The sequence below is a fragment of the Taudactylus pleione genome, unplaced genomic scaffold (genome assembly GCF_031769625.1).
Source record: "Taudactylus pleione unplaced genomic scaffold, aTauple2 ptg000148l, whole genome shotgun sequence".
In the NCBI taxonomy this organism is placed as follows: Eukaryota; Metazoa; Chordata; class Amphibia; order Anura; family Myobatrachidae; genus Taudactylus; species Taudactylus pleione.
Window position 1 is genome coordinate 2,297,776 of NW_028284550.1, and position 27,904 is coordinate 2,325,679.

Genomic DNA, 27,904 nt, shown 5'->3' on the forward strand with positions numbered 1-27,904 from the left:
GTTGCGGTGTGGGCGGGGCAGTGTTATGATTTTTACAATCAGATGTCATGTAAAAGTTAGGGCTAGGTGACAAGCAGGGGTGTTTATATAGTACAGTGCCAATTAAAAGAAACATACTGTACCATCAACCAACTCTTTATTATAAAAAAAAAAGCCAATATAACGTCACAAGATCTAAACCAATTGTATTTAACGTAAGATTAGTTGTTTGGGATATCCTGATTAGGTGGCCACTTTTTTGGCTCCGGTGAGATGATGATTATCCAGCTGCGCATACACAATCCCCTCCTGAAATATAAATCAAAACCACTTATTTATCACTAGAATTTTATTTATTAACAGTTTCTTATAGAGAGTATTACAAAAGGGAGAGAGAGAGCTGTATATGGCGCACATGAAAGGTAATAAAATATAACTTTTATTTCGTATAATTAAATTACAATCAGGAGTGTAGAAATAGCGAAATATAAATATACCGTCATATTATAGAAGGTGCAATAAAGATTTGAAATGTTGAAATAAAAAACACTATCTGGACATATTCCGTTGCGCTTCACAATTGGAAACATTAATAGAATAAAACTGGGTAATAACAGACATACAGTAGAGGTAGGAAGGCCCTGCTCACAAAATATTGTTTCTGAGTTTGAAACGGGGCGTGGCCACGCATATAGGGGTCCTGCCACGAGTCATAGGGGCTTGGCCTCGTGCCACAGATAACAATTCCACAGGATTCTGGACCTCATTAAGAGTCGGTCAAAGTGGCCGCACGGTCGTACAGAAAAAGGGGCCGGATATGCTAATGATGCACACGCATGTTGCGTCCCTAAGGTCGGATCGTTAGCTGGCCGACCAAGGGGTGAATGCGGTCGGACCGCTAAAAATACGCCCACATGTCGTACGCATAGCACGTCATCTCCGGCTACATAAGGATTAATCGCGAGTATCGAAAGCCATCGGAACTGGTCGTAGAGCTAAAGGTTGACCTTACCTTCTCTTAAGCTCTACGATCATGTCAGTGTAAAAACCTCCCCTGTCACATGGGCCATGACACTACTTTGTTAATTATGCACTCCCATAAAACGCCGTTCGCAAAATGAGGGCACGCCTGCGTTCGGATCTCCACTCCCCCGTTTTCAAGCACCTTCCCCTGTTACCACCCACAAACGCCTCATTCTGTCACTCAAACTACCGACCTGGCTGTGTTCAAGGAGAGAGAAATTTCTGATCGTAGCCGCTAGTTTGCGCACACGCATTGCGAACTGTACGCATGCGCAGTTTAGCGAACATCGGCTGCGTACGACCGTGCGGCCGCTTCGACCGACTCTGAATGAAGTCCTCTGTGTTTGTTGTCCACCATATTGCTATCCTCAATTAGGTAATACTGTGAACTGTCAAGACCAGGGATTTTCGGCACGCCGGCTGGCAGGTATTACCTGTGAGGACGCTATGGTGAGGGGCGTCTGGCGGGGTGCATTGGCTACGCGTAGTCCTGTGCGGGCATACTGTCACTCTGGTCTGGTTAGGCCTGATGGTGCTTCCGTTCCGCTCTGGCATGGGCACCGCCATCTTGCCTCCGGTCATGTGACCTAGTCGCCCTATCCTGGTGTGTCACATGCTCTCTCTGGCCAGTCACAGTCCGGCACTGGGGATTTAAGGGAGTGCAGAGCTTCCTTTCAGTGCAACGTGTTTCTCAGCGAGAGCTGAGAGAGAGCGTTCCTGTGCTCATTCACCTGTCTGTTGGGATCATCGCCTAGCCTGCTTCACCCTGCCTGTTCCAGCCCCGCTGGATTCTCCTGCCTCCTCCATTACCTCTCCCTTGCCTGAGTACCTGTGTCAGCTGTTACCCTGCACCCTGCCTCCACTTGGTTTTTCCCTGCAAATTCACTTCAGCCTGCAAATCATTTCTGCCTCACAAAACCTGGATTACTGGACTACTTTCTGTTATCACTACCTGGACTTTTTCCCATTGTCTCAATACAGTTCACCAAGTGCACTTTAGTGCTATACCCGGACTTTTTGTTTTGCCACATTCATGTCTGTTAAGCCACTCATTAAAAACTCCACGTTTATTTTTAAATCAGCTTCAGCATCTGCTCCTTTTACCACCCCGGGCCCACAACAAAACCAGAACCTCACATGAACCATCTGAAGCCACTGCACCTCTGCTTTAGTACCTTCCTGTTACTGGGAAAGTCAGGCAGGAGATTTCTGTAGTCAGATCCCTGCTGGGAATAACTGATACCGAGTACTTGCAGAGATACAGGGTGAAGACTTAAGCTGGGTACACACTACACGATATACTGGCCAGTCTTGTGACCTGTGACCAGTCTGCAAGACCATTGTATAGTGTGTACACTCAATCTATCATTTACACACACCATACAATGCTTCGTCCCATCCGATGTGCCGCGTGTCAGATGGGATGATGGGATGTACGATGTGGTGCGGTATCATTAATTCTGCAATGATATTTTGTGTCATCGTACAGTGGATCCTGCGGTGTGTACGCAGGCACGATATATCGTTACATCGTATTGGACCACTGCAAGATCGTGGGGCATTCCAGTGAGTACCCAGTTTTTACTGGTGACCAAATATCCAACTATATCTTACACCCTCTGGATGTAGAAGCGGTGACAGCAGGTATGCAGTGGATATGTTGTAGGGTCCCAGTGGAGCTAAGTGGAACATGTCCGTATTGTGGAACTCTAACACAGTTACAAGATGGCGCTGTGTATGCACAGAAGACCAAATGGTGGCCATCTTGCTTAGGTACTGATGCCTCCCTAAAGGAACATCATGGAGACTGCGCAGTAGTACACTCCATACTTCAACAGGAGCAGGAATGTTCAAGGGTTAATCCGGCAAACTCTTGGCCGGTGCCTGAAGGATGATAACTGAAAGAAGTACTGTAATTTACATTACCGCATTGCAATTATAGGCAATATTCTCAACGGCATTAAAAATGCAGGGTGTGATACATATGCCCCTAAGAGGCCTCACCTGTATGCAGCCGTAAGGCCCCCACACCTAATGAGCCTTGCACGAGCAAAGTCTCTATGTCGATGCATCATATAGTTGTTATTGTTTGAACATTCATCAATTTCAACCCTTTATGTATGTTCTTTTCCAACCCATGGATTTATGCTTAATCCCTCATGGTTCTGCATTTTCCAACCATTTCCACCTTAATCTCAGGACTAAACAGCCTGGTGGGACACACAGTGTGGACTTCATTCAGAGTCGGTCGAAGCGGCCGCACGGTCGTATAGAAAAAGGGGCCGGATATGCAAATGATGCACACGCATGTTGCGTCCCTAAGGTCGGATCGTTAGCTGGCCGACCAAGGGGTGGATGCGGTCGGATCGCTAAAAATACGCCCACATCTCGTACGCATAACACGTCATCTCCGGCTACATAAGGATTAATCGCGAGCATCGTATGCCATTGGAACTGGTCGTAGAGCTAAAGGTTGACCTTACCCTCTCTTAAGCTCTACGATCATGTCAGTGTAAAACCTCCCCTGTCACGTGTGCCATGACACTACTTTGTTAATTATGCACTCCCATAAAACGCCGTTCGCATAATGAGGCACACCTGCGTTCGGATCTCCACACCCCCGTTTTCAAGCACCTTCCCCTGTTACCACCCACTAACGCCGCAATCTGTCACTCAAACTACCAACCTGGCGGTGTTCAAGGAGAGAGAAATCTCTGGTCGTAGCCGCTAGTTTGCGCACGCGCATTGCGAACTGTACGCATGCGCAGATCAGCGAACATCGGCTGCGTATGACCGTGCAGCCGCTTCGACCGACTCTGAATGAAGTCCAGTGTCCCCAGCCAAGTCGTTCCCTCCAGGGAGCAATCAGCACCAATGCCCCGACCAACAGCCTTACTGAACCACCAGAAAACTCACTGCTAGAAACAATCACTCAGGACCTGTCAGTTCTTTACATTGGTGCCACGTGTGCAAGAACATGGTGGTTGCTAAGGAAAACTGACTTTGTCAGCTCCTAGTACATTGCCCGTGCCCATTGAACCACTGACCTCGCCAATGTGCATTACCTGTTGTGATGAGTGGTTTATGTACAGCAACCTGACTGTGATGTCCTGCTATGTGCAGCTCTCATTGGACCATTGGTTATGATACAGAGCACACTGTAGGTTGCAATATATAGTCACTGATCTTCAATTGCTCAACTACCGCTGCACTTTGGCGATTATTTATTTTTTCCTTCACAGTTCTATCCTGACTTCACCTTAGACCATTAAGCAGGTTGTAGACCATTAAGCAGGTTGATCTGTATTGGCCTCCTAAGCTCCTGACACATACAGGTACACCCTCACAATCACCCTGCTTTCAATGTCCCAGAGATCTCCTCTTGTAGCAGTAGTGGGGCCTATTTACTAAGCCTTGGATGGAGATAAAATTAATGGAGACAAAGTCCCAACCAATCAACTCCTATCTGCCATGTCACAGGCTGTGTTTGAAAAATGACTGTTAGGAGCTGATTGATTGGGCCTTTATCTCTGTTTACTTTATCTCCATCCAAGGCTTAGTAAATAGACCCCCATAATTATACTGTAGGCCACCAGGGAAGTAACTTGCTTAGTTAATGCATGAGACAACACATGTTTGTGGCGCTCCTGCTCTCATTGTGCGTGGGGTCACTAACTTACACAGATGTCTCCATTTGTTTGCCCTCTACCTGTATTAGACAGTAACAGTGTTTTATAGCCACAGAGACTGCATATGATTTACAGTGTGTCTGAGGCGGCTGCGGGTGATTGGTCAGCTCCAGCTCATATGTAATCATGGGCCGCCCTCATCAGCACACAATGCATTGTGCTTCTGTATTTCCACCCAGGCTAACTGCTACAAAGAGCTGGAATCATCCTCTATGCTGGGAGGTGGATGGGATGTGGCCCACTCCCTTTATGATATATATTTGTAGTTTAACTAATGATACTTATGCAAGGGGGATAGTCACAAAATGTAGGGGTCTATGTACTAAGCCTTGGAGAGAGATAAAGTGGATGGAGATAACGTAACAACCAATCAGCCCCTAACTCATTTTTCAAACACAGCCTGTAACATGACAGTTAGGAGCTGATTGGTTGGTACTTTATCTCCGTCCACTTTATCTCTCTCCAAGGCTTAGTACATAGACCCCTTAATTTTACAGCATATGCAGTATGTGTAATCAGGAAACTGAAACCATATACATACATATTGTATCATCGTGTAAATTAGAAAAGAATGTCTTGAGCTGGGTACACCCCAATACAATCGTTGGGCAGTTCTTTCGATTTCGACCCATTCATACGATATCGCAAGGGTGTATTTTGTCGGAAGAAAACTTGTCGGATCGAAGGAGCGCATCTTATGTGTAGTTTATTATATATCCCAATTGACTGGGCCAGATCAGACCAAAAGTGCAGCTTGTACGCACCTTTGTCCGTTCCTGCAATGCCACACAAGCAGCAGTACCATCTCTGTGGGTGGTACAGTAATTTTCTTACGATGTTTTGGCAGTCGGGGATTGAAGGCCGGCAGTATTATTGTATAGGTGTGTATGTGCTTATCGGCACTGTGGTCGGCCTTCCGATTGGGAGTGAAGTCGATTGAACCATCGCATCGAAAGAGTAATCGCAAAGGTGTGTACCCAGCTTCAGAGTTTAAAGTTTAAAGTTTAGTCTGCTCTTTACTGTCATATGTGCCATGTCTGAAAGCACAGATAAATATATTTACCTCAGTCATAGAGTCCTTGTATTTGGAGGCTTGAGTTTTGTTATCTGAAATATAAAACCATATACTGAATATATACATGTATTGCATTATCCTCCTAGGTTTTTTTATTAGGTTTTTGACCCTCTAATTATATTTTTTATCCCCGCTATTTGCAGCAATTACAAACTGAGGGCCTAATTCAGACCCGCTCGTGAGTGCTGAGCGCTCGCAAGCGGGTCAATGTTAGCCCAGTGCGCATGCGCACGACGGAGGCGGCTCCGTCGTGCGCATGCGGGAGACCCAGATAGCAACGGCAAAGCCGTCGCTATGGGTCTCGCTACAAAGGGGGCGTGCTGTCAATGGTGAGTGACAGCACGCCCCCTTTGGTGGGCGTGCCAAGGGCGTTGCTGCCCAGACGGAGGCGTTCCCATGGGAACGCCTACCGTCTGGGGCCGGCCCCACTGACATCACAAGTGATGTCAGTGGGAGTGCTCTCGGCTCTGATAGAGCCGAAAGCACTCAGGGCTTGCGGCAATGAGACCCTACCACAAGGGTCTCATCGCAAGCCTGATGGTCGCGATGGTCTTGACCATCACGACCATCTTTTTGGCCGCTAGCTATAGCTGTGGGTGGTCACCCACAACTATGCGAGCGGCCAGAAGGCCGCTCTAAAATTAGGAAGGACGGCCCTGATTCAGAGCGTGCGCTCTGTCAGAGCGTCCGGCTCTGAATCAGGGCCTGAGTACCACCTGGATATATCACTGATCACATCCAGGATTAGGCGGCCTGTCCCTGTGATGTATAAAAGTAAAGTCCAGTTACGTCCAGTTTCCGGGGGACGTCACGCTGCTGCACATGTGTAGTCTGCTGACCGCGCATGCGTAGGTAGTGGTGCGCACCAGAGCTTGGGGAATTCAGCAAGAAAGCAGCCCCATAGTTCCTATTGGGGCTACTTTAACACTCGAAGACGGGGGTACACATACATTTGGGGAACCCGCCCCAAAAACTAGTGTTTCCGGGGGATATCTCACAAATATTAATTGCTAAATAGGCCCCTATATATGTTGTGATGTAAGAGGGGGCGGAAAGCAGTGCCGGACCCGGGCCCCCGCCGGGCCCTTCCAGCAAGCCCAGGCCCGTGTGATTAGTACCCCTCCCCCTCTCGGCACCCCTGGGTGTTTCACCCAGCCCCCAACCCTCAGCAGACATACAGATATGTGTAAAATGAAAGCTGTATTAAATAATGGGCCACCAGTGGGCGCTATTACCACATGTGACCTTTCCATAATTACAGGCCTGGTGACTATATGGCTGCACATAGCATAGGGGCCATTTACAGAATATACTGTAGAACAACTGCTGGGAAAGTCACATAACAACTGTTTCCAGATGTCACATATGTACCTAGGTCCTGCATACATGTGGTGATGGCTGTACAGGTGTGCTCTAATCATGTTTACCTGGTCGCTGGAAAGTCCAGACAAGGTGACCAGACAGAGTCAACAGCAGGAGAGAAATCACAGTCAGGGCAAATATCTCGTAGCTGCCACAGGTCGGGGTAACTTCAGGGCGCGGCTCACCTAGGAAATGATCACATTACATCACTGTGCGCACCAAACGCCGATTGTCATGAACATAGTGCGCCTGATTCTGACTCGGACCACATCGGAAACACGGACGGATCTCACGGACGTCTATACCCTGCGCACGCGCTGGAAAAAATTAATTGGTTAACGAGCCTGCGCCGCAGCAGGCATGTGCAAACCGATGGTGTTTGGAGCGCTCTTTCAGCGAAATGGGTGTTCCTGGGCAGCGTCCATGCGCACAAATGGAACCAGCAGCGGCTTCTGACCTCTTAATTGAGGGGGACTGCCGCTGCTGCTGGCTGGTCTGGCCAGGCGCTTGCGCAATAGATCTGGCAGGCGCCGGGACCGGAGCATGAGCAGCGGTGGCGCAGCGCATGCGCATAACACTGGCATCTAGGGGCTACATTAACTGCAGCCCCGAGAAACCGTGTAGGGCTACCCAAAAGGCAGAGCAGTGGCTTCCACTGGAAGCTGCTCTCTGCTAATCACAGCCCAGACTGGCAGTCCCAGGGGGAGGAGACACCTCCCCGTGGGGCTGCCTGTCCTGTGTGTGACTGGCAGGTGGCGCTTCCAATGGGAAGCCCCCTCCAGTCACAGTGTAGCCAGTGCAGTCACGGACTTCAACTGGCTCACTGAGGTGGTGGATTTTATTGGGTGGGGTAAAATCCACCTAGGTAAAATCCGTCACTGAATGGAACAGATCCTTTCTGTGGGAATGCCATGGGCACACAAGCCAGCTTCAAGTGATCACGGAGGTAATAATTAGAAATGCCTTGTCAGTAGTTTGCCATTCTTCATGATAATCCCACCACTGGATGGCAGCGTTGTGTTCTGCAATGCGTGCACAGACATTATGGCGGTTCTGTCACTAGCATTGCTTCAGGGACTTGGAAAGTGGACAGAGTAATTGGCTATTGTGAGGGACTTTCCGCCATATCTTTATGTGTGGTGTAGTCTCATTGCGCCACCAGTGTATGTGTACCAGTGTATGGGGCCTTATACCGTAAGATTACAAGTTACACACAAGGGAAATGAATATATTCCATAGCTTGTCCTACAAGAGTAATCTGAGCTTCCTTGCCCCAAGAATAAAAGGTGTATACAGCATTCCAGGTTTTTGCGCCCAAAATTTTGTAAATATGTCCACGTGCAGGAGTGTTACCTCTCTCTGGTATTTCCCAGTGGACGCTGACAGGAGAGGAAGAAAACCAGACGTCACAGGTTACGGGCTCCCCATGGCCCCAGGTGTCTCTGGGAAGTGAGATGAGGCTCAGGAAAGTCCAGGTCCCACCTGGCTCCTCCATAGAGATGATCCTGCCCCTGTGATGTGTCCCAGAGATGTTCCAGGTTACATGGACTGTCTGACGAGCCCCACGTACCACACAGGCCAGTTGTACAGTGGTGTTAGGAAGAGGAGGCTGGGCAGGAGCCAGGAGATGGACTGAGCTGCTGGGTGTGGAGCTGTCTGGGAACAACAGATGGTGGAACTGTTAAATATACTACGCTGTGCTAATGAGGTTTATAAAGGCCTAATACCCATATGCTTTATGGTGAGGGCATTTTGCTGATATCAGCCTGTTTGGTAGCAGTGACTTCTGATCGGATTGCACACATGATTATGGGGAGATGTACCAAGCCATGGAGAGGGATACCGTTCAGAAGTTGTGCAAAGAAACCAATCAGCTTCTAACTTTCATTTATCTAACACAGTCTTCAAAAAGGCAGAAGCTGATTGGTTGTTTTGGGCCACTTTATCTCTCCCAGAGGTTTGATACATCTCCCTCCAAATGTGATAGAACCACATGGATAACAGTGAAAATGGACTATGCACCCACAACACCATAACACCTCCCTGGGCAATACATCCTTACAGGGCCTGATTAAGGGCCAAATTAGCCTGGGGCTAAAAATGACCAATGGCCTATTGTGAGATGAGCAGGAAATGTACATAGTGCTGTGCGGGTGTGGCCAGTGACTGGTATAACGGTGCGCACGGGCGCTAAAAGTGGGCGTCTCAGTCTCTGCACATTGGGCTGACCGGAGATACACTAGGGAATTATTTTGAAGCAGCATTTTCAATAACCCGCAGATGGGCGGCCGCCATGTGATGCTGCTGCTGCGTGCACTTTGCGTCTGACACAGAACCAGGCGTTTGGTGTATAACAGGATTCCCTGCAGAGGGGTTCCCTAGCCAGGTGCATGCACCTCTTGTGGAGTGTTTAGCTCATGGTCATGAATATACTGTACAATATCTCACAGTACCTCCGGCAAGTAGAGTGATGCCATTGCCGATTCGTTGTGATCTATCTCTCCAGCGTAATATACAGAAATAAATGCGGGAATCATCAGGCTTTATGTTGTATATCTCCAGTTTAGCCATGGAATGGGAATTGTCACAGGTGTATTTGTGTATATTATTATCCTTCGCACAAGACGTTACACGTAGAGGAGCTTCCCCTGTTCTCCAGCTCTTTCGGTACCAGGAGATGTCCGTCCCATCTCCGAGCACTGTATTAGACACACAGATGATCCCGGTGGTGACGTTAGAGTCCTGAGGCTGGTAAATGACCTTCTGAGCAGCAATCGCTGCAAAATAAAAGTCCAGCGTTACGTTTTAAATAGTTGGGGGGTTTTTATTGGTCACTTGTGTATAGCACTAATACATGTTATTCCTATTTGTCTATAAAGGCAATCTGAATGCAGTGATATAAAATACTATCACATAGGGCCTGCTACAGAGGTGGGCGTAACGCAGTACAAAGACATGACACAGAATAACAGTGATCTGTGGGCCTGATTCAGAGCCGGACGCTCTGAACGAGCGCCTGCTCTGAATCAGGGTGTGTTTTTTTTAATTGCGAAACGGCCTTTTGGACGCTCGCATAGCTGTGGGTTACCACCCACAGCTTATGCAAGCGTCCATGATGATGGTCGCGATAACCTTCGGCCTTGCGACGAGACCCTTGCGGTAGGGTTCGTCTGCCGCAAGCCCTGGAGTAATTTTGGCTCTATCAGAGCCAAAATCACTCCCACTGACATCACTAGTGATGTCAGTGGGGCCGGACCTAGACGATAGGCGTTCCCATGGGAATGCCTCCGTCTGGGCAGCCACGGCCCCGGCACGCCCATCAAAGGGGGCGTGCTGTCACTCACCATCGACAGCACGCCCCCTTTGGTGCGAGACCTGGAGCGACGGTTTCCCCGTCGCTCGCCGGGTCTCGCGCATGCGCACGACGGAGCTCCCTCCGTCGTGCGCATGCGCACTTGGGCACCATCGACCTGCTTGCAAGCGTACAGCGCTCGCGAACGGGTCTGAATGAGACCCTGTATTCTGCAGCTTGTGAGTTTACTGTCATCCGAATGGATAAAAAAAACCCAAACATTATCTAATTGAAGGAAAGGGAAAACGAGCGCTTGTTAAAACTAGATCAGGGAAAACAAAAAAAATGAAACAATAAAAAAAAAAAAAAAAAATTATATGGACAAGCAAACAAACAAATGAACAAACATAAAACACTGAAACCATATGTTTAAGCTCTTTTAGGAAAAATTGATGGCAGGTCCAAGCAAGCGTGCAGTGGTATGTTAAATCCAATGCGACCTAGCTGTCCCTACCTTAATCTGTGGCTTCTAGTGCTGGCAGCGTGTTGAATTGCCTGCACTGCACAGGAAGCTGCACAAAGTGTAAGTGGGGTAGCGGTGGTTGTGAGCAGCGGCACAGGATGACGTCAACAAGTCAGGAAGATCGTCAAGTTGTAGTCCAGTAATGCTCCACTGTTCTTCCTCCACACTATCTCAGGGGTCCAACGCGTTTCGTACCTGCCTAGGTACTTTTTCAAGGATCCATCGCGACCATCATCATGGACGCTCACAACCACTGCTACCCCACTTACAGTTTGTGCAGCTTCCTGTGCAGTGCAGGCAATTCAACACGCTGCCAGCACTAGAAGCCACAGATTAAGGTAGGGACAGCTAGGTCGCATTGGATTTAACATACCACTGCACGCTTGCTTGGACCTGCCATCAATTTTTCCTAAAAGAGCTTAAACATATGGTTTCAGTGTTTTATGTTTGTTCATTTGTTTGTTTGTTTGTCCATATAATTTTTTTTTTTTTATTGTTTCATTTTTTTTGTTTTCCCTGATCTAGTTTTAACAAGCGCTCGTTTTCCCTTTCCATACTTGATGTTTTTTAATTGAGCAGCTGTATAGGCATACCTAGCGCAGTTCATTCATTTTTATTCTTGACTAATTATCTAATTGAAGTACAATATGAAATACGAAAATTTGCTTAGTTATATTTTAGAGATGTGCAGGTCTGGCTTTCTGAAATCTGAACATACCTGAATTTAAGGATTCCGAGTAGAAATGGGTCAAAGTTCGGATTTACGTTTGTGACACGGTTCGAACCGACTCCCTGGTCAGATCTGTTGCTGGTTCAGAACTCGGATTTAAAAACAGAACTCAGATTTTGGATTCGGATATTTTAGCTGTTTTTATCGATTTTTTAATTAATTTTTATTGATTTTTATCCGAATCCATAACCAAATCATTTGAGGGTGGTTTTGCAAAACCAAATCACAAAGATTAATCCAGATGCAAAAACAAAACACAGGGGTCCGCGCACATCTCTATTATATTTATAACTAGCTGGAGTACCCGGCATTGGCCGGGATTTTAAGAATGTTTGTTTACACATCATCCTCCTACAAACCTGTCCTTAGGCAGGCCTCATGAAAAGTGTGACAAACTTACCCATCAACAGTCCAAAGATCTACGAAGGAAGTAGGACCTGTAATGGTGTAAAGCAAACTTCGGAGATAGAAGCATTCAAAATGTGTCGGATGTACAGTGTAAACACGGCCAAGAGCTTCTGTTGCTCTGATACCAGGATGACCATCTACAGTGACTCTCTGTTTTCTGTGCATAAAAACTTTTTGAGAAGCATTCCATGTGTAATATTATGGCAGCTCACAGTATAGCAGGGTCCTTGCAAAGTCATAATTTTGACACAGTTCGAAGAAAGAAGTCAATGTTGTTGCGTAATTTGGTATAGTCAGACAGCTGAGAATGCTGGGAAAGCCTGCTAAAGCTCTCTTCGATAATAAACATTAAGATCATGACAAAACATGACAACACAAAATGCTCGCTCCGAGGCCCCACATATGGGTAATATGCCATGAGGTCCCACAATGAGCGTACAGCAAAAATTGTGTTTTTTCATTAATTAAAAATTAACAGTAATTAATTTCGATTTCAAATTTTTTAGTTGCCTCGGCCATGTTTTAATACACTCGTATGTAAAATTTCACGATCTTGGCTTGTAAACTGTGGATTTGTATAGAAGGACAGAAGGACAAATTTTCGCTTTTATATAGTAGATAGATATATACATATATAACACAATGGGGAATGAGGGTGTTTTCCGGGAGTGTTTTATTTCAATAAATTTATTATTTATTTATTAGTATTTTAAGAGCTGTATCTTAGGTATCTGTGTCCATAATACTGGGACCACTATGGGAGCAAATTTTCCACCCCATGAGTCCCAGTTTTTTCATTACCCCGGGACCTACAACATAGTGCTTGTGATGGTTTGGTATTATGAGGCAGTTCTGATTTATAATGCAGATTTTCCATTCATTTAAATGCTAACTACAGTGCACGCACACATTGATTGCTAGAATATGACATCTGGTGGTAGAAAAAGGTACTGCATGCAAGCAAAACACGTTGTGGGTTACACTGTGTACCACTAGACCACTAATAACATTATTATTTATTTAGAAGGATATCATGTTGTTATATTCTGGAACATTTTCGCCACAGTTGTATGATTCATGTATAAATGTATATTTGTATTGAGTTTAGAAACAAAAGACAGACTTGCTTGATTATATTTAAATATATTTGTAACACACGAACAGTTAATATAGCAGCCATGATATTGTATGCGCTACAGCACCAGGTCTTCTATGTGCACTTATTTGTTTTTTATACCAAATGGAAGATTATCAAATATCTTTCTGGAGATAATATGATAATTTGGAATCCATACACTGCCACAGTGATTGCTACATACAGCATCCCGCAGTCCAAATAACATTAGGGTATAACGATCATAATTGTAAATGTGCTTGTTAACATATGGGTCATCTACATGCTAATATATAACTACAGAACAATGAATATTGGAACATTAATTACAAAACTTAGTATACACTAAGCAAAGTTGAACTGAGTTGGAAATGATCTATTAAAACTTGAATAAAGAATCTTGCTAACTGCAAATATTCCATAAATAAATATATTACACTGTACTGCATTACATTTTCTGTTATATATGTGCGTGTATGTGTGTGTATGTATATATATATATATATATATATATATATATACAGTGTGTGTGTATATATATGTTTATATATATATAAATTAATATCTGCTAAAAATACTCTCTATAATGATCTATGATACCATTAAAGAGCGTATGTATATATATATTTGATACCTTATTAGTAAATTCTGACTGTAAAAAAAAAATAATTCATCTATACATAGTATATAATAAAGTCCCTGATAGGCGTCTGTCTGTGTGTTCGGGCTAATCTCGGGAACCACTGGACGGATTTTGATGCGGTTGTCACTATTCTATAGAGCATGTGTGGAGGAAGATTTAGGTGTATGTAACATTAATGTATGATAAAAGGCGGCCGGGCAGCAGGGCCGTAGCTAGGGTAGAGCGGCCGGTGCCATCGCACAGGGCACCACAGGTCAGGGGGCGCTGTTTGGACCTGTCACATTTCTGTTTATTATCATTCTTGCTTGTAGCTTCCTCTTATTTCATCCCCAGCATCTCCTGGCCTCTCCTATCTCTTCCCTGGCCCTTCCCCATCAGGTGCACTATATTATGTCCCTATTTATCCACAGCATCTCCTGGCCTCCCCTATCTCTTCCCTGGCCCTTCCCCATGAAGCCATGGCCCTTTTTTGGGTGCATTATGTCCCTTTGAAAAATGAGGGGGGTGCCTATGCTCTTTCTGGCACAGGGCACCAAAAAGTCTAGTTACGGCTCTGTCAGGCAGTTATGATTTTAGTAAAACAAGTCAATGGAAAAACGGACGTCCGAGCGCTTTCTTGGCTGACGCTGCCTAAACCGTTACAGATATATCACAACGATGGACTTTATATTATACCATGTAGAGATTGATACGTATTATCTGGTTTCTCCATTTATATTGATGGAAGCCCTGATTAAAAAATTCAGTTTTTCCCTTTTTTTTACCGTTCCTATTATGTTTTTCTCATGGCCGACGTTACGTGGCCCTTTTGCGTGTCACATCAAAGCTAAATCTTTTCGTGTTGACGTCAGGAGGGAAATGACTAATATCATCTACAAGGAAATCTTAAGAGCTTGGTTATAAAACACTATTGATGTCCATTCAAAATTGCTTTTGCGCGAAGACGGGGCAGGTCGGTAGTTACTATATATTTAGTAGGTACGTACACAGTGGTATTTTAAACACTTCATTTATTTTATTTTTGACACTCTACTATTTGTATTTAAATATCTCACTGAATAACTGATTTTAATGGATTAATAAAAGTGATGTGTTTATATAGAATTACCATTACAAGAGAAAATGTGCGTTCCACTATAAACCTTCTTTTTTCCTTTAAAAATTGGTTGGATTTCGGGGTTGGTGCAGCACCCCCATTAATGTATACTGTACATAGTATAGTAATATATCAAATATTTATGTTATTGTGTTTTTTTCTCTATTATAGTTATAATGATTAAATTGAAATTGAATTTTCTGGTGCGACTTTACATCTCTTTTCTCTGCAGAACAAGTTACCCATTAGAGTTACTCACAGTGCTGTGTGCGGCCAATGGGAGCAACTATGGGTGAGTATTGTCAGAATTTTATAGATGATATCACTGTACTAGATACACAACTACAGTACATAGCTATCGACACATAATAGTGATACAGCATGCAAGAAACGTGTAGAGACATGCAATAAATTCCAGCAATGTAATTAACAGTATTGGTGCAATCGTGCAATCGCTGTATACAACTGTAATGAGGAGTGTTTATTGTGATTAATGTGTGTATAAATAAAATAATTTTTTAAATTTATGATATGTTATATATGCATATAAAACATATACGACTGAAGCATTCACATAATATACCTTTTGTCATACCATTTAAACATCACATATAAGGAGATATTACAACAGAACACGCACTTATAATATTGTGCATTTAAAGGAAACAAACAAACAAATAAATTAATGTTTTGTGTGTGTCCACCTTATACGGCCCTGACGTCGGAAACAATATGATTTATGATGCGGCCGGCGGTTCAAATCCCGACAGAGGAAGCTAGGCAGGGGTGAAGATCCCGAACGTCCAAAGGTAAGTATAAACTAGGGGTGAGCGGGTTCGGATTTCTGAAATCCGAACCCCCCCGAGCCACCCCGATCTGAGTCCGATCCGAGTCATGCTCGACTTTTCCCGCCTGACTCGGATCTGAAATCGAGGCAAAACGTCATCATCCCGCCTTCCGAGTCTCGCGGGTTTTGGATCCTATATAAGGTACCCGCGTCGGCGCCATTTTCTCACTCGGCTGTGGACAGTGAAGAGGGAGGGTGGGAGTTAGGGCTGGCTGGGCTGTGTAGTGTAGTGTAGTGTAGTGCTGCTGTTGTCCACTACTTCAAAGTCCATAGGGGCTGGCAGTGTTGTGCTGTGCTGCTGTTGTTAATAGGGGCTGTGTCCACTACTTCAAAGTCCATAGGGGCTGGCTGGACTGTGTTGTGCAGTCAGTTCTCCATAGGGGCTGTGTCCACTCCAAAGTCCTGTGCAGTGTCCCAGTCCTAAAGGGGTGCTGTAGTGTTGTCCAGGGGGTGCTCTGTCCATCAGGGGTGCTCCCCCCAAGTGCTAAAAAATAATATATTTTCTGTGTTTGTGAATTGTGTGCGCAGTAGCCGCACGTGCATCAACAAAGTAGTGCCAAGCGTGCGCCTGTTTCATAAGTAAAGAGCCGGCTGGCTTGACTGTTAAAAGGTGCTGTAACCCCCAAAGTAAACTCCAGTCCAAACCAAAAAAAAAATTATTTTCTGTGTTTGTGAATTGTGTGCGCAGTAGCCGCACGTGCATCAACAAAGTAGTGCCAAGCGTGCGCCTGTGTCATAAGTAAAGGGCCAGCTGGCTTGACCGTTAAAGGGTGCTGTAACCCCCAAAGTACACTCCAGTCCAAACCAAAAAAAATATTATTTTCTGTGTTTGTGAATTGTGTGCGCAGTAGCCGCACGTGCATCAACAAAGTAGTGCCAAGCGTGCGCCTGTGTCATAAGTAAAGGGCCGGCTGGCTTGACCATTAAAGGGTGCTGTAACCCCCAAAGTACACTCCAGTCCAAACCAAAAAAAAAAATATTTTCTGTGTTTGTGAATTGTGTGCACAGTAGCCGCACGTGCATCAACAAAGTAGTGCCAAGCGTGCGCCTGTGTCATAAGTAAAGGGCCGGCTGGCTTGACCGTTAAAGAGTGCTGTAACCCCCAAAGTACACTCCAGTCCAAACCAAAAAAAAAATTATTTTCTGTGTTTGTGAATTGTGTGCGCAGTAGCCGCACGTGCATCAACAAAGTAGTGCCAAGCGTGCGCCTGTGTCATAAGTAAAGGGCCAGCTGGCTTGACCATTAAAGGGTACTGTAACCCCCAAAGTACACTCCAGTCCAAACCAAAAAAATATATATTTTCTGTGTTTGTGAATTGTGTGTGCAGTAGCCGCACGTGCATCAGCAAAGGAGCAGCGCCAAGCGTGCGCCTGTGTCCCATAAGTAAAGAGCCGGCTGGCTCATTTCTTAAATGCTGGTGTAACCCACAAAGTGCACTACTCTCCAGCAAAAATAAAAAAATATTTTCTGTGTTTAGCCGCACGTATATATCAAATCGATATAACATAAATGGAGGACCAAACTTTCTCCGATAAAAATAAAATAGAGAAAGATCAAGAACCACTTCCTCCTAGTGCTGAAGCTGCTGCCACTAGTCATGACATAGACGATAACATGCCATCAACGTCATCTGCCAAGGCCGATGCCCAATATCATAGTAGAGGGCACATACAATCCCAAATGACAAAGTTCAGGAAAATGACCTTGAAAAAAACATTTAAATCAGCTGAAGAGAAACGTAAACTTGCCAATATGCCATTTACGACACGGAGTGGCAAGGAACGGCTAAGGTCGATCCCTAGTATGTTCATGACTAGTGGTTCAGCTTTACATGACGATGGAAGCCCTCCTCCCACTAAAAAAATCAAAAGAGTTAAGCTGGCAAAAACACAGCGAAGAACTGTGCTTTCTAAGAAGATATCACAAATCCCCAAGGAGAGTCCAAGTGTGGTGGTGGTTGCGATGCCTGACCTTCCCAGCACTGGACGGGAACAGGTGACTCTTTCCACCATTTGCACGCCCCCTGCAAGTGCTGAAAGGAGCACCCACAGTCCACTTGCTGATATGCAAATTGAAGATGTCACTGTTGAAGTACAACAGGATGAGGATACTGGTGTAGCTGGCGCTGAGGAGGAAGTTGGCGAGGAGGATTCTGATGGTGATGTGGTTTGTTTAAAATAGGCTCCGGGGGAGACTGTTGTTGTCCGTGGGATGAAAAAGCCCATCACGGTCATGCCTGGGCAGAAGACCAAACATTCCACCTCTTTGGTCTGGCAATATTTCTATCCAAATCCGGACAACAACTGTCTTGCCATATGTACCATATGTAAAGGTGAAATAAGTAGGGGTAGGGACGTCAACCACCTAGGAACATCCTCCCTTATACGGCACCTGCAGCGCGTTCATAAAAAGTTACTGTCAAGTTCAGAAACTTTGGCTAAGACCGTAAGCAGTCCAGGGACACCTAAATCCCGTTGTCCTGTTGTATCCAAGCGCCTGCAAACCACACCGTCAACTCCCTCCTCGTCATGACTGACTCTCCTATCCGGGATTCCTCCGGAGGATCCTGCATTGCTACGCCTACTCCTGCCGCTGCTGCTGTTGCTGCTGCTGGGAGTCGTTCATCATCCCAGAGAGGAAGTAGGAACACCACTACTTTTACTAAACAATTGACCCTCCAACAGTCCTTAGCGAGGAGGATGAAGTACGACAGCAGTCATCCTGAAGCAAAACCTATAACTGAGGCCTTGACTGCTATGTTGGTGTTAGACGTGCGTCCGGTATCCGCCATTAGTGCAGTGGGATTTAGACAATTGATGGAGGTAGTGTGTCCCCGGTTCCAAATCCCGTCTAGATTCCACTTCACTAGGCAGGCGATACCGAGACTGTACAGAAACGTCAGAAAAAGTGTCCTCAGTGTCCTGAAAAATGCCGTTGTACACAATGTCCACTTAACCACGGACATGTGGACAAGTGGAACAGGGCAGACTAAGGACTATATGACTGTGACAGCCCACTGGGTAGATGTATCACCTTACGCAGCAACAGCAGCAGCGTCACCAGTAGCAGCATCTCAGAAACGCCAGCTCGTTACAAGGCAGGCTACGCTGTGTATCATCGGTTTCAGTAAGAGGCACACCGCCGACAACCTCTTAGAGAAACTGAGGGAAATCATCGCCCAGTGGCTTACCCCACTTAGACTCTCCTGGGGATTTGTGATATCTGACAACGCCACCAATATTGTGCGGGCATTACATCTGGGCAAATTCCAGCACGTCCCATGTTTTGCTCACACAATAAACTTGGTGGTGCAGAATTTTCTGAAAAGCGACAGGGGTGTGCAGGAGATGCTTTGGAAGGCCCGAAAAATTTCTGGCCACTTTTGCCATTCAGCGACTGCGTGCCGAAGACTGGAGCGCCAGCAAACACTCTTGAACCTGCCCCGCCATCACCTGAAGCAAGAGGTTGTGACGCGGTGGAACTCAACCCTCTATATGCTTCAGAGGATGGAGGAGCAGCAAAAGGCCATACAAGCCTATACATCCACCTATGACATAGGCAAAGGAGGGGGTATGCACCTGACTCAAGCGCAGTGGAGAATGATTTCCGTGTTGTGCAAGGTTCTCCAGCCCTTCGAACTTGCCACACGTGAAGTCAGTTCAGACACTGCCAGCTTGAGTCAGGTCATTCCCCTCATCAGGCTTTTGCAGAAGCAGCTGGAGAAAGTGAAGGAGGAGCTAATACGGAGCGATTCCGCTCGGCATGTGGGACTTGTGGATGAAGCCCTTCATTCGCTTTGCCAGGATTCCAGGGTGGTCAATCTGTTGAAATCAGACCACTACATTTTGGCCACCGTGCTCGATCCTAGGTTTAAAGCCTATGTGGTGTCTCTCTTTCCGGCCGACACAAGCCTGCAGAGGTGCAAAGACCTGCTGGTGAACACACTGTCAGCTGAAGTGGAACGTGACACGTCAACAGCTCCTTCTTCATTTTCTCCCGCAACTGGGGCTGCCAGGAAAAAACTTAGGTGTCCTAAGCAACCCGCTGGCGGTGATGCAGGGCAGGCAGGACCAAGTTTGGACATCTGGTCTGGACTGAAGGACCTGGCAACAATTTCTGACATGTCTACTGTCACTGCATATGATACTGTCACCATTGACAGAATGGTGGAGGATTACATCGGTGACAGCATCCAAGTAGGCATGTCAGACAGTCCATACCTGTACTGGCAGGAAAAAGAGGCAATTTGGAGGCTCCTGTACAAACTGGCTCTATTTTACCTGAGTTGCCCCCCCTCCAGTGTGTACTCCGAAAGAGTGTTTAGTGCAGCCGGGAACCTTGTCAGCGAAAGGCGTAGGAGGTTGCTTCCACAGAATGTGGAGAAGATGATGTTCATCAAAATGAATTATCAGCTCTTCCAGGGAGACCAGCCTCCAGAAGGTACAGAGGGACCTGTGGTGGTGGATTCAAGTGGGGACGAGTTAATACTTTGTGAGGATGAGGATGTACACACTGAAGAGGGTGAGGAATCGGTGGATGAGGATGACATCTTGCCTCCGTAGAGCCAGTTTGTGCAGGGACACATTAATTGCCAGCTTGTTTTGTGGGGGTCCAAACGAACCAATCATTTCAGCCACAGTTGTGTGGCAGACCCTGGCGCTGAAATGATTGGTTTGTTAAAGTGTGCATGTCCTGTTTATACAACATAAGGGTGGGTGGGAGGGCCCAAGGACAATTCCATCTTGCACCTCTTTTTTTTCTTTGCATTATGTACAGTTTGGGGCCTAGTTTTTCAAACTGCCATCCTGTCTGCCACTGCAGTATCACGCCTAGATGGGTCACGTGTTTGTGCCGCCCACTCGTGTCGCTTAGCATAGTCATCCAGCTACCTCGGTGCAACCTTTTGGACATAAAAACACTATTGTGAGGTGTGAGGTGTTCAGAATAGACTGGAAATGAGTGGAAATTAAGGTTATTGAGGTTAATAATAGCATAGGAGCAAAAAAACCTACAAATTCTGTGATTTTAGCTGTTTTTATGCTTTTTTTCAAAAAAATACAGATCCAAAACACAAAACCCAGAACCCAAAACACGGAAGGGTGGTTTTGGCAAAACCAATCCAGATCCAAAACACGAAGAAAGATCCAGATCCAAAACCAAAACACGAAAAGTGGCCGGTGTACACCCCTAGTATAAACTAACCTAATTGTACCCCCTAACCCTCCCTTAGGGGTGCCTAACCCTAACCTTCCCCCCAAGTGCCTAAACCTAACCCCCCCTTCCCCGCAGCCTGACCCTAAGTGTCCCACGGGGGTGCCTGACCCTAACCCCTCTTCCCCTAGCCTAACCCTAACCTCCCTGGGGGGTGCCTGACCCTAAGCCCCCCCCCGGGAACCCCTAACCTAACCCCTCCCCCCAGTAGCTGTCCGCGCCCGGCGCGCCTTCGATCGGTAAGCCGGGTGTCGGGCTCCCAGCGTTGATCTAATGACAGGCGTCGGGATTTCAACGCCTGTCATTAGACACTTGCTGGGATTAGACAGCCGGGAAGCCAGCGGTCGGGATTATGTCCGTCGGCTTCCCCTGACATCATGTACCTGATGCTGAATCTTCTGCTGTATGTTCCTGACACACACGGCACTCATACATGTGTCATTTCTATTCATGACTATCCATGTATGTGTTGTTATATTTATACTATACCATGGTATTCATGTCTATTGTAAGCATGTCTTTAGGTTCATCCCTTTGATGTACAGTATATCTGTAAGATCGTCCTGTGCTACGTAATCTCTAGTGCCCAATATATAATGGTGATGAGTCTGCTCTGGTGAGATCCAAACAGCACAGAAGGTAGGTGAGCATCAGGATCCCAGCTACATGTAAGTATCGGGACCCCAACAAAGTTAATTATTCATATTGTAATATGAGGAGATTTAGAAAAGTTATATAGTTAAAAACACCATTGCCTATGAAACCTGACTTTATGGGGATTTTCATCATTTTTGTAAACTGGTGCCACAATCTACAACCTGAATTTGTTGGTATTAATCACATTACAATACATGAATAACATGTCATAGACCTCTGACATGTCTTCGAGTATATATTTTACTAGTACAGGTTGAGTCTCCCATATCCAAATATTCCGAAATATGGAATATTCCGAAATACGGAATATTTTCAGCATGACTGAGATAATGAAACCATTGATTTTTGATGGATCAATGTACACAAACTTTGTCTAAGGCACAAATTATTACAAATATAGTATAAAATTACCTGCAGGCTGTGTGTATAAGGTGTATATGAAACATAAATGAATTTCATGTATGTACACAAACTTTGCTTGAGCCACAAAATTATTGAAAATATAGTATACAATTACCTGCAGGCTGTGTATATAAGGTGTATATAACACATAAATACATTCTGTGTGTATATTGGGGTCCCATTCCCAAGATATTTCATTATGGTATGCAATTATTCCAAAATACGGAATATTCCGTTATCCAAAATACCCCTGGTCCCAAATATTTTGGATATGGGAGACTCAACCTGTACTATTTATTTATACTGTACTGAATAACACGTAGTGACATGTATTCAGTTTGAGCCTTTATTTGGTCTATGTAGTAATGATTTGCTGTTTTGTAGTCTGTAGCTGCTGTAATCACTGTGAGAATACAGATATAACATTGATTAAGGGAAAAAAATCGGTTTCTTACCTTCAGAAAGCAGGAGTAAGATAAGTGGATTCATGCCTATCCACAGTACAGGTGTCCTTATTTCACTGTATAACACATTACACTGGTCGTTTAGTACATCTGTCTTAGAAACAGGGGCTGGTACCCCGCCTCCTGTGATACTACCAATAACATACTCTGTTCTTTTTATAGAGTCACTGACATGTTTGTAAAATGTAAATTTAAGTCTTTATTTTTACTAAATGATAAAAATGCTCATCCTCATTTGTATCATTATATACAGTAATGTTAAAGTTAGGATTTTTTTTTTACTGCAATGGTAAGCTTAGAAATAAAAGTTTAGCAGTTTCTGCTCTATGTTTTTAAAAATACATTTTTGCTGCATACAATATTAAGTTTCCTTAGTCAGTGACAATAGATAATAAAATAACACGTTATTTACTTTTCCAGAGCACAGCGTAACAGTGGGACAGAATTTTCAGTGTATGTTTCTGTAGGTATACATTCTTGAAACTGCAATAATTTAGTACATGCAGTCTCTGTGGTTAGCTTCATAGTACATATCTCTAATGCTACTACCAGCAAGTCATACTTGCATAATATTTTGCAGCATTGCCATTGTAACCTCCTCATCATCTATTATGATGCCCACTGAAGTCACTTGCTGAGAGATGGGTTATATTCTGTCTATATACTCGTGCATGCTCTTACATGCACTTAGTTTAGTTGCATACAATGTGATCCTCAAGTTAATTCTTCTAATTAATCTTTTATCTTCAAATGCCATTTGCAGAGTTACCCACATACCATTTGAACATTGGATTGGTCCATTTTAACTTAGTATTCTGAACTGTTATCATCTGATACTTCACTTGTATTTGTACAGTTAGTCCCTAATAAAATATTCAAAATTGTCATGCTGTATGCTGTCTAAGCTTAGCTTAGCACCCACCAGCCTCCGGACTACAAAGCTAAAAGGGACAAGGGGACCAGCAGAATTTCAATCTATCTTACCTATTATCTGCACTATTGTGTCCGCATTACACCACCCTGGACCTCCAGCCGACCTCTCCAGATACGCCAATCTGAGAATCGCCGCCCGTGGCTTTTACAAGTTAACTCAGCACACGTGGTTAAATTAACCTTAAAGCTGCCACCAGCAAAAGTAATTTTAATACTTCAGCATAAGGTGAGCTTTTGCTCTCACCTGCATACAAACTTAGAGAAATAGGTAACATGGGCCAAGTTAGGCCTTGGGTCATAAAAACACAGTTCCAGAACTAGAATTAATGTTTTAATTCAAGAATACTTTCAAAGCTTAGTTACAAAAAGTTACAAGATTATAATAATATTAAATAAAAGGTTGCACACAAGTTACTTACAATTTCAGAAATAAAATAAAAGGGAAGAAACAAACCACACTTTTTGTCTTAAGTGATTTGGGGACAGGGGCAGTCCCTAGTGACGAACTCTGAATCAATCTGTACCACACGATAGCCCCTGAGAAATGAACGCTGACCCAGAAGTCGGTTACAGTTTTATGCCTGTTTCTCCAGGCAGCTCTGGGTCACTTCTCTCCCTTGGGGTAGTTTAACCCTTCCATTGCTTAGGTGACTGAAACACAGGGTTTCTTGGTCACTTGAGTAGGGGTTAGATCATTTAATTAATCATTGCTCACTCCATCCTGTTTGAGCTCAGAGATTAGGCCTGTGTCCACAGAACTGGACACTTTTTAAAGATGGCTAGGGGAAAGATTTGATACCTGGCTGGTCGGTCTGTCTCTCCTTGGGCTGTAAGCCTTATAACCAAACTCCACTCTTTGATCCCTGCTTCAAGTGAGGAAACCACAGACATTAACAACTTATTTTATCAGAGCCTGGTCAAATGGCCGGTAATTTCCAGGGTCATCTATCTTATGTGAAATATACACTTTGACACAATTATAACTGAAGCAGGAACGCAGAACTTCCTAACTTCTCTGCACTCTATGTTCAAAGGCTTGTCATCCTTCACATATGAGTAACATTACAACCAAGTCAACAAAAGGGCAAGTTACATGTTTATACCAATTATGTATCCTGTGCAGTTATGCCCATGTGGACGCAAAAATCCATCTTTTCGCAACATTATGCATCTTATATCAAAGGTACTGATGTGCTGAAACAAAGGGAAACTTCCTATCCAACCCTTATTGGGAATACAGTAGTGCATACTAGGGACTCCTCAATATACATACACCACAGGACCACATACCAACATTCTGCTCAAAGTTATTGCCTACCTGATAGCACTCCCACAATTTGGGAGTATTTAGGAGCACTTTATATCAACAATCTGCCTACAATTTTTGCCCACCTGACGAGAAGACCTTGCTAGTAGGACCATCCTCACACAGAACTTTTTGTTCAACTTCAAAATACCCGGCCTACAGTTTGATATTAAGAGTCTGGGAGTCCGACAAACAGCAGATTCACAGTGTCCACCAACCCTGATCAGACACAAAGTGCTGATTATAAATACACCATACTCATATCATCACTACTGCATCGTACACATACACCATTTGACAATAACACACAGACCACTATGGCTATCAATTTTATTCATCCAACAGTTATCTAGAGCCTACTACAATACAATACCGCAGAGCGCTCCCCTCTTATGTATTCTCTTCATGTGCAGTCACTTTACTATGGATGATGGAATAAGTGTGTGATTCCACAGCTAGACCAATTGTACCTAGTGTTCACTCTAGGTCCGGCGGAAGGCTGGGCGCCGGACCTAGAGAAAGGGAACTTCTATGAGTGCCAAAGGCGCGCCCGCACCCAAAAAGGGGACGTGGCCAATGAAAATGGGACGATTCTTTATTATGCATCCCCTTTTCGACACTCTTGGGGGCGTGCCCAAGACTTATGGACATGCCGGGCATCCCCCAAGCGTTCCGGTCACGGTGAATGGATCACGGGACACTGCGCTCCGTGGGAGGGGACAGAACCCCCCAGTCTGTTTCAGCAGGGCGCCGCACCAGAGGGCAGGGTGCTTTTTACCCTTTAGAAACAGGGCAGGATTCGGCGCCCCGCTGAAAAGCATAGCGGGAATGCTATGTACCCATACAGTAGCTCTTTCTACTTCTTCTGAGCTTGGATTATCACCAGGGTTGCTAGGAACTTTCATAACTTCTCTTACTTTAACGGCATCTCCATGGCAATTTTAATGTAACATAGTTTACTGCAACTGTCAGCTTTATAACACTCATGCGGATCCCTGCACTGTACATTTCTCTTATACAGGTTAATAACGGTCTGTCTGTCCTCACTCAGATCCTCTTACTCCATGTTGTTTGCAACTTTATTTACAGTATCTTATTGACTTGTTCCACACCAGGGGTATCTGGCCTTTTGGCAGCAGGATTCGTGCACGGTGACAGCCTGGGTTCAGATCCCACTTGCGTTAGTTGGAGTCTGTACCTATTAGCTTTTGGCTGCTGGTCTCATAACCTATTAGCAGAATAGCAGTAGGGAAGATGTGCAGTGGAATGACACAGGATGGGGAGATAATGCTGGGAATTGCAGGTCCATAGGGAGTGGGCGGGGCTAAAATGACGTGAATTGCTGCCCGTCCCCACCACCAAAGTGGTCAGTTGCGCCTCTTCATGTGGCTTCTCCCAGAGAGGAGAAATATAGACAAGTACTGTCTGATTTCATAACTTGTTATACAATCTATTATAACTGACTAACCAAGTAATAGTAAACACTGAAACTAGCGTTACGTTAACAACAATAAGTAAAATGAATTTGACAAATGTTTAATTTATTTTAAATATATACAGTTTTAAATAACATATAGCAAAGATACTTAGAAGCTATATGCTTACCGTACAAGGAAAGAATCCAGCTTTGATATCCTGGCATGTCTGATTGCCCCAATCTACCACATCAGAAGCTCTAGGCCTGAGGTCTAGATCCAAGGAAACCTCTGGACCGAAAACTATCTCCAACTGGATTGCAACACAATGATGGTCCAAATTACAGCATGCAATAATAATGTCACCAACTTTTACATGGAGAATAGAGCAACAGATGTAAAAAATCCAGCATGCAGAGTGGGAGAAGTAGTACTGTGCAGATGCCATATATCCTGCATACTAAAGCTGAGTACACACTTTAGCGACCGACAATCGACTTTACAGATGATTTACCTTGAGCCCAGAACTAGAAACATTGCACTCTTGTGAACGACCGAATGATATATCATATCGTTTGGTAGTATATGATTTATCAATGCTCATGTATACACTAGAACAACCATTATTTGGATCCCCTGGAAATTAGAATAATGGGTTGTACAATGGACAGTGGGCTGTGCTGTAATAAAGAGGAAGTAGGGAAAACACCATTTTCTCTGTGCAGTATTGCTTTGTGTTTGCTGAGGCTACTGATCAACACTCTACATAGCTGCTCTGCTTCGTGTTTGCTGAGGCTATGTTTACCTGCTGAACGCTCTACATAGCTTACTGCTCTGCTTTGATTTGCTTAGCTCTGCAAAGTGCTTTTGTGCTCTGGAAGTTATGGATTCTTATCGCTTTCAAGCTGTGGCTGCCTACGCTGTCATTGTGGCATCACTCCCTGATACCCAGGAAGGCTCACAAGAAGAGAAGAATTGAGAGGGCCTGCTGGTCCAAGGGGTGGCTGATGCAGACACTCCATGTCTCATACGCCTTTGCTCCTGGAGATTCGGGAGAAAAATCCTGATAACTTCAGGAATTTCCTGCGGAGGGATGATGCCACCTCCCAGGAGTTGCTGTGTCTGGTGACACCAGGTTACGGAGGGCCATCCCTGCTGAGGAGAGACTGGTGGCACCTCTACGCTTCTTGGCTACTGGCAGGTCCACTGGCTGATCTCAAGTTTAGATCCCTCATTTCTCCTCAAGCTTTGGGTCTCATCATCCCTGAGACCTGCAAAGCCATCATCCGTGTGCTGCAGTGGCAGAGGGATGAAGCAGTCGTCATTCAGCTCCTTTTTTAAATTGGGGGTTTATTAATCACAGAGCCGAGCAGTTGCCCAGTGGAAAAGCTGCCCTGGCAACCAAGCACCTTCTACCTATCATTTACAGATTGTACTTGAAAATGATAACTACAGTAGAAACGGATTGATTTTTATGGGCTACTTCCCCACTGGGTCACTTCTCCACACTGCATGACACATAAACCCCAGCAGCTGATTAGTGACTGCTTTATGTCTCTCCACTATAAATACCTCCCTACTGGTTCTATATTGCACTGAGTATTGGTGTAGAGGGTATTTGATGAGAGGTGGACTGAGGAGTGTAGAGGTGGTGTGTATGCCACACCTTCAGGCCCCCCCCCCCGGAGTGATAACAAAGGGGGTTCGGGTCATGAGAGCACACCCCCTGCCCAT

At 45.0% G+C, this 27,904-nt stretch overlaps 1 protein-coding gene across 1 annotated transcript; it reads right to left on the bottom strand.

Moving 5' to 3' along the window:
- Window positions 1-222: 222 nt before the first annotated feature.
- On the bottom strand, window positions 223-26,774 carry LOC148522289 (uncharacterized). The gene is made up of 8 exons (XM_088474154.1): window positions 26,685-26,774; window positions 26,361-26,483; window positions 24,842-24,911; window positions 9,582-9,905; window positions 8,482-8,784; window positions 7,194-7,313; window positions 5,755-5,798; window positions 223-288 (listed from the first exon to the last, which is right to left on the bottom strand). The coding sequence occupies exons 1-8, from the start codon at window positions 26,772-26,774 to the stop codon at window positions 223-225; spliced, it is 1,140 nt and encodes a 379-aa protein (XP_088330280.1).
- Window positions 26,775-27,904: the final 1,130 nt, after the last annotated feature.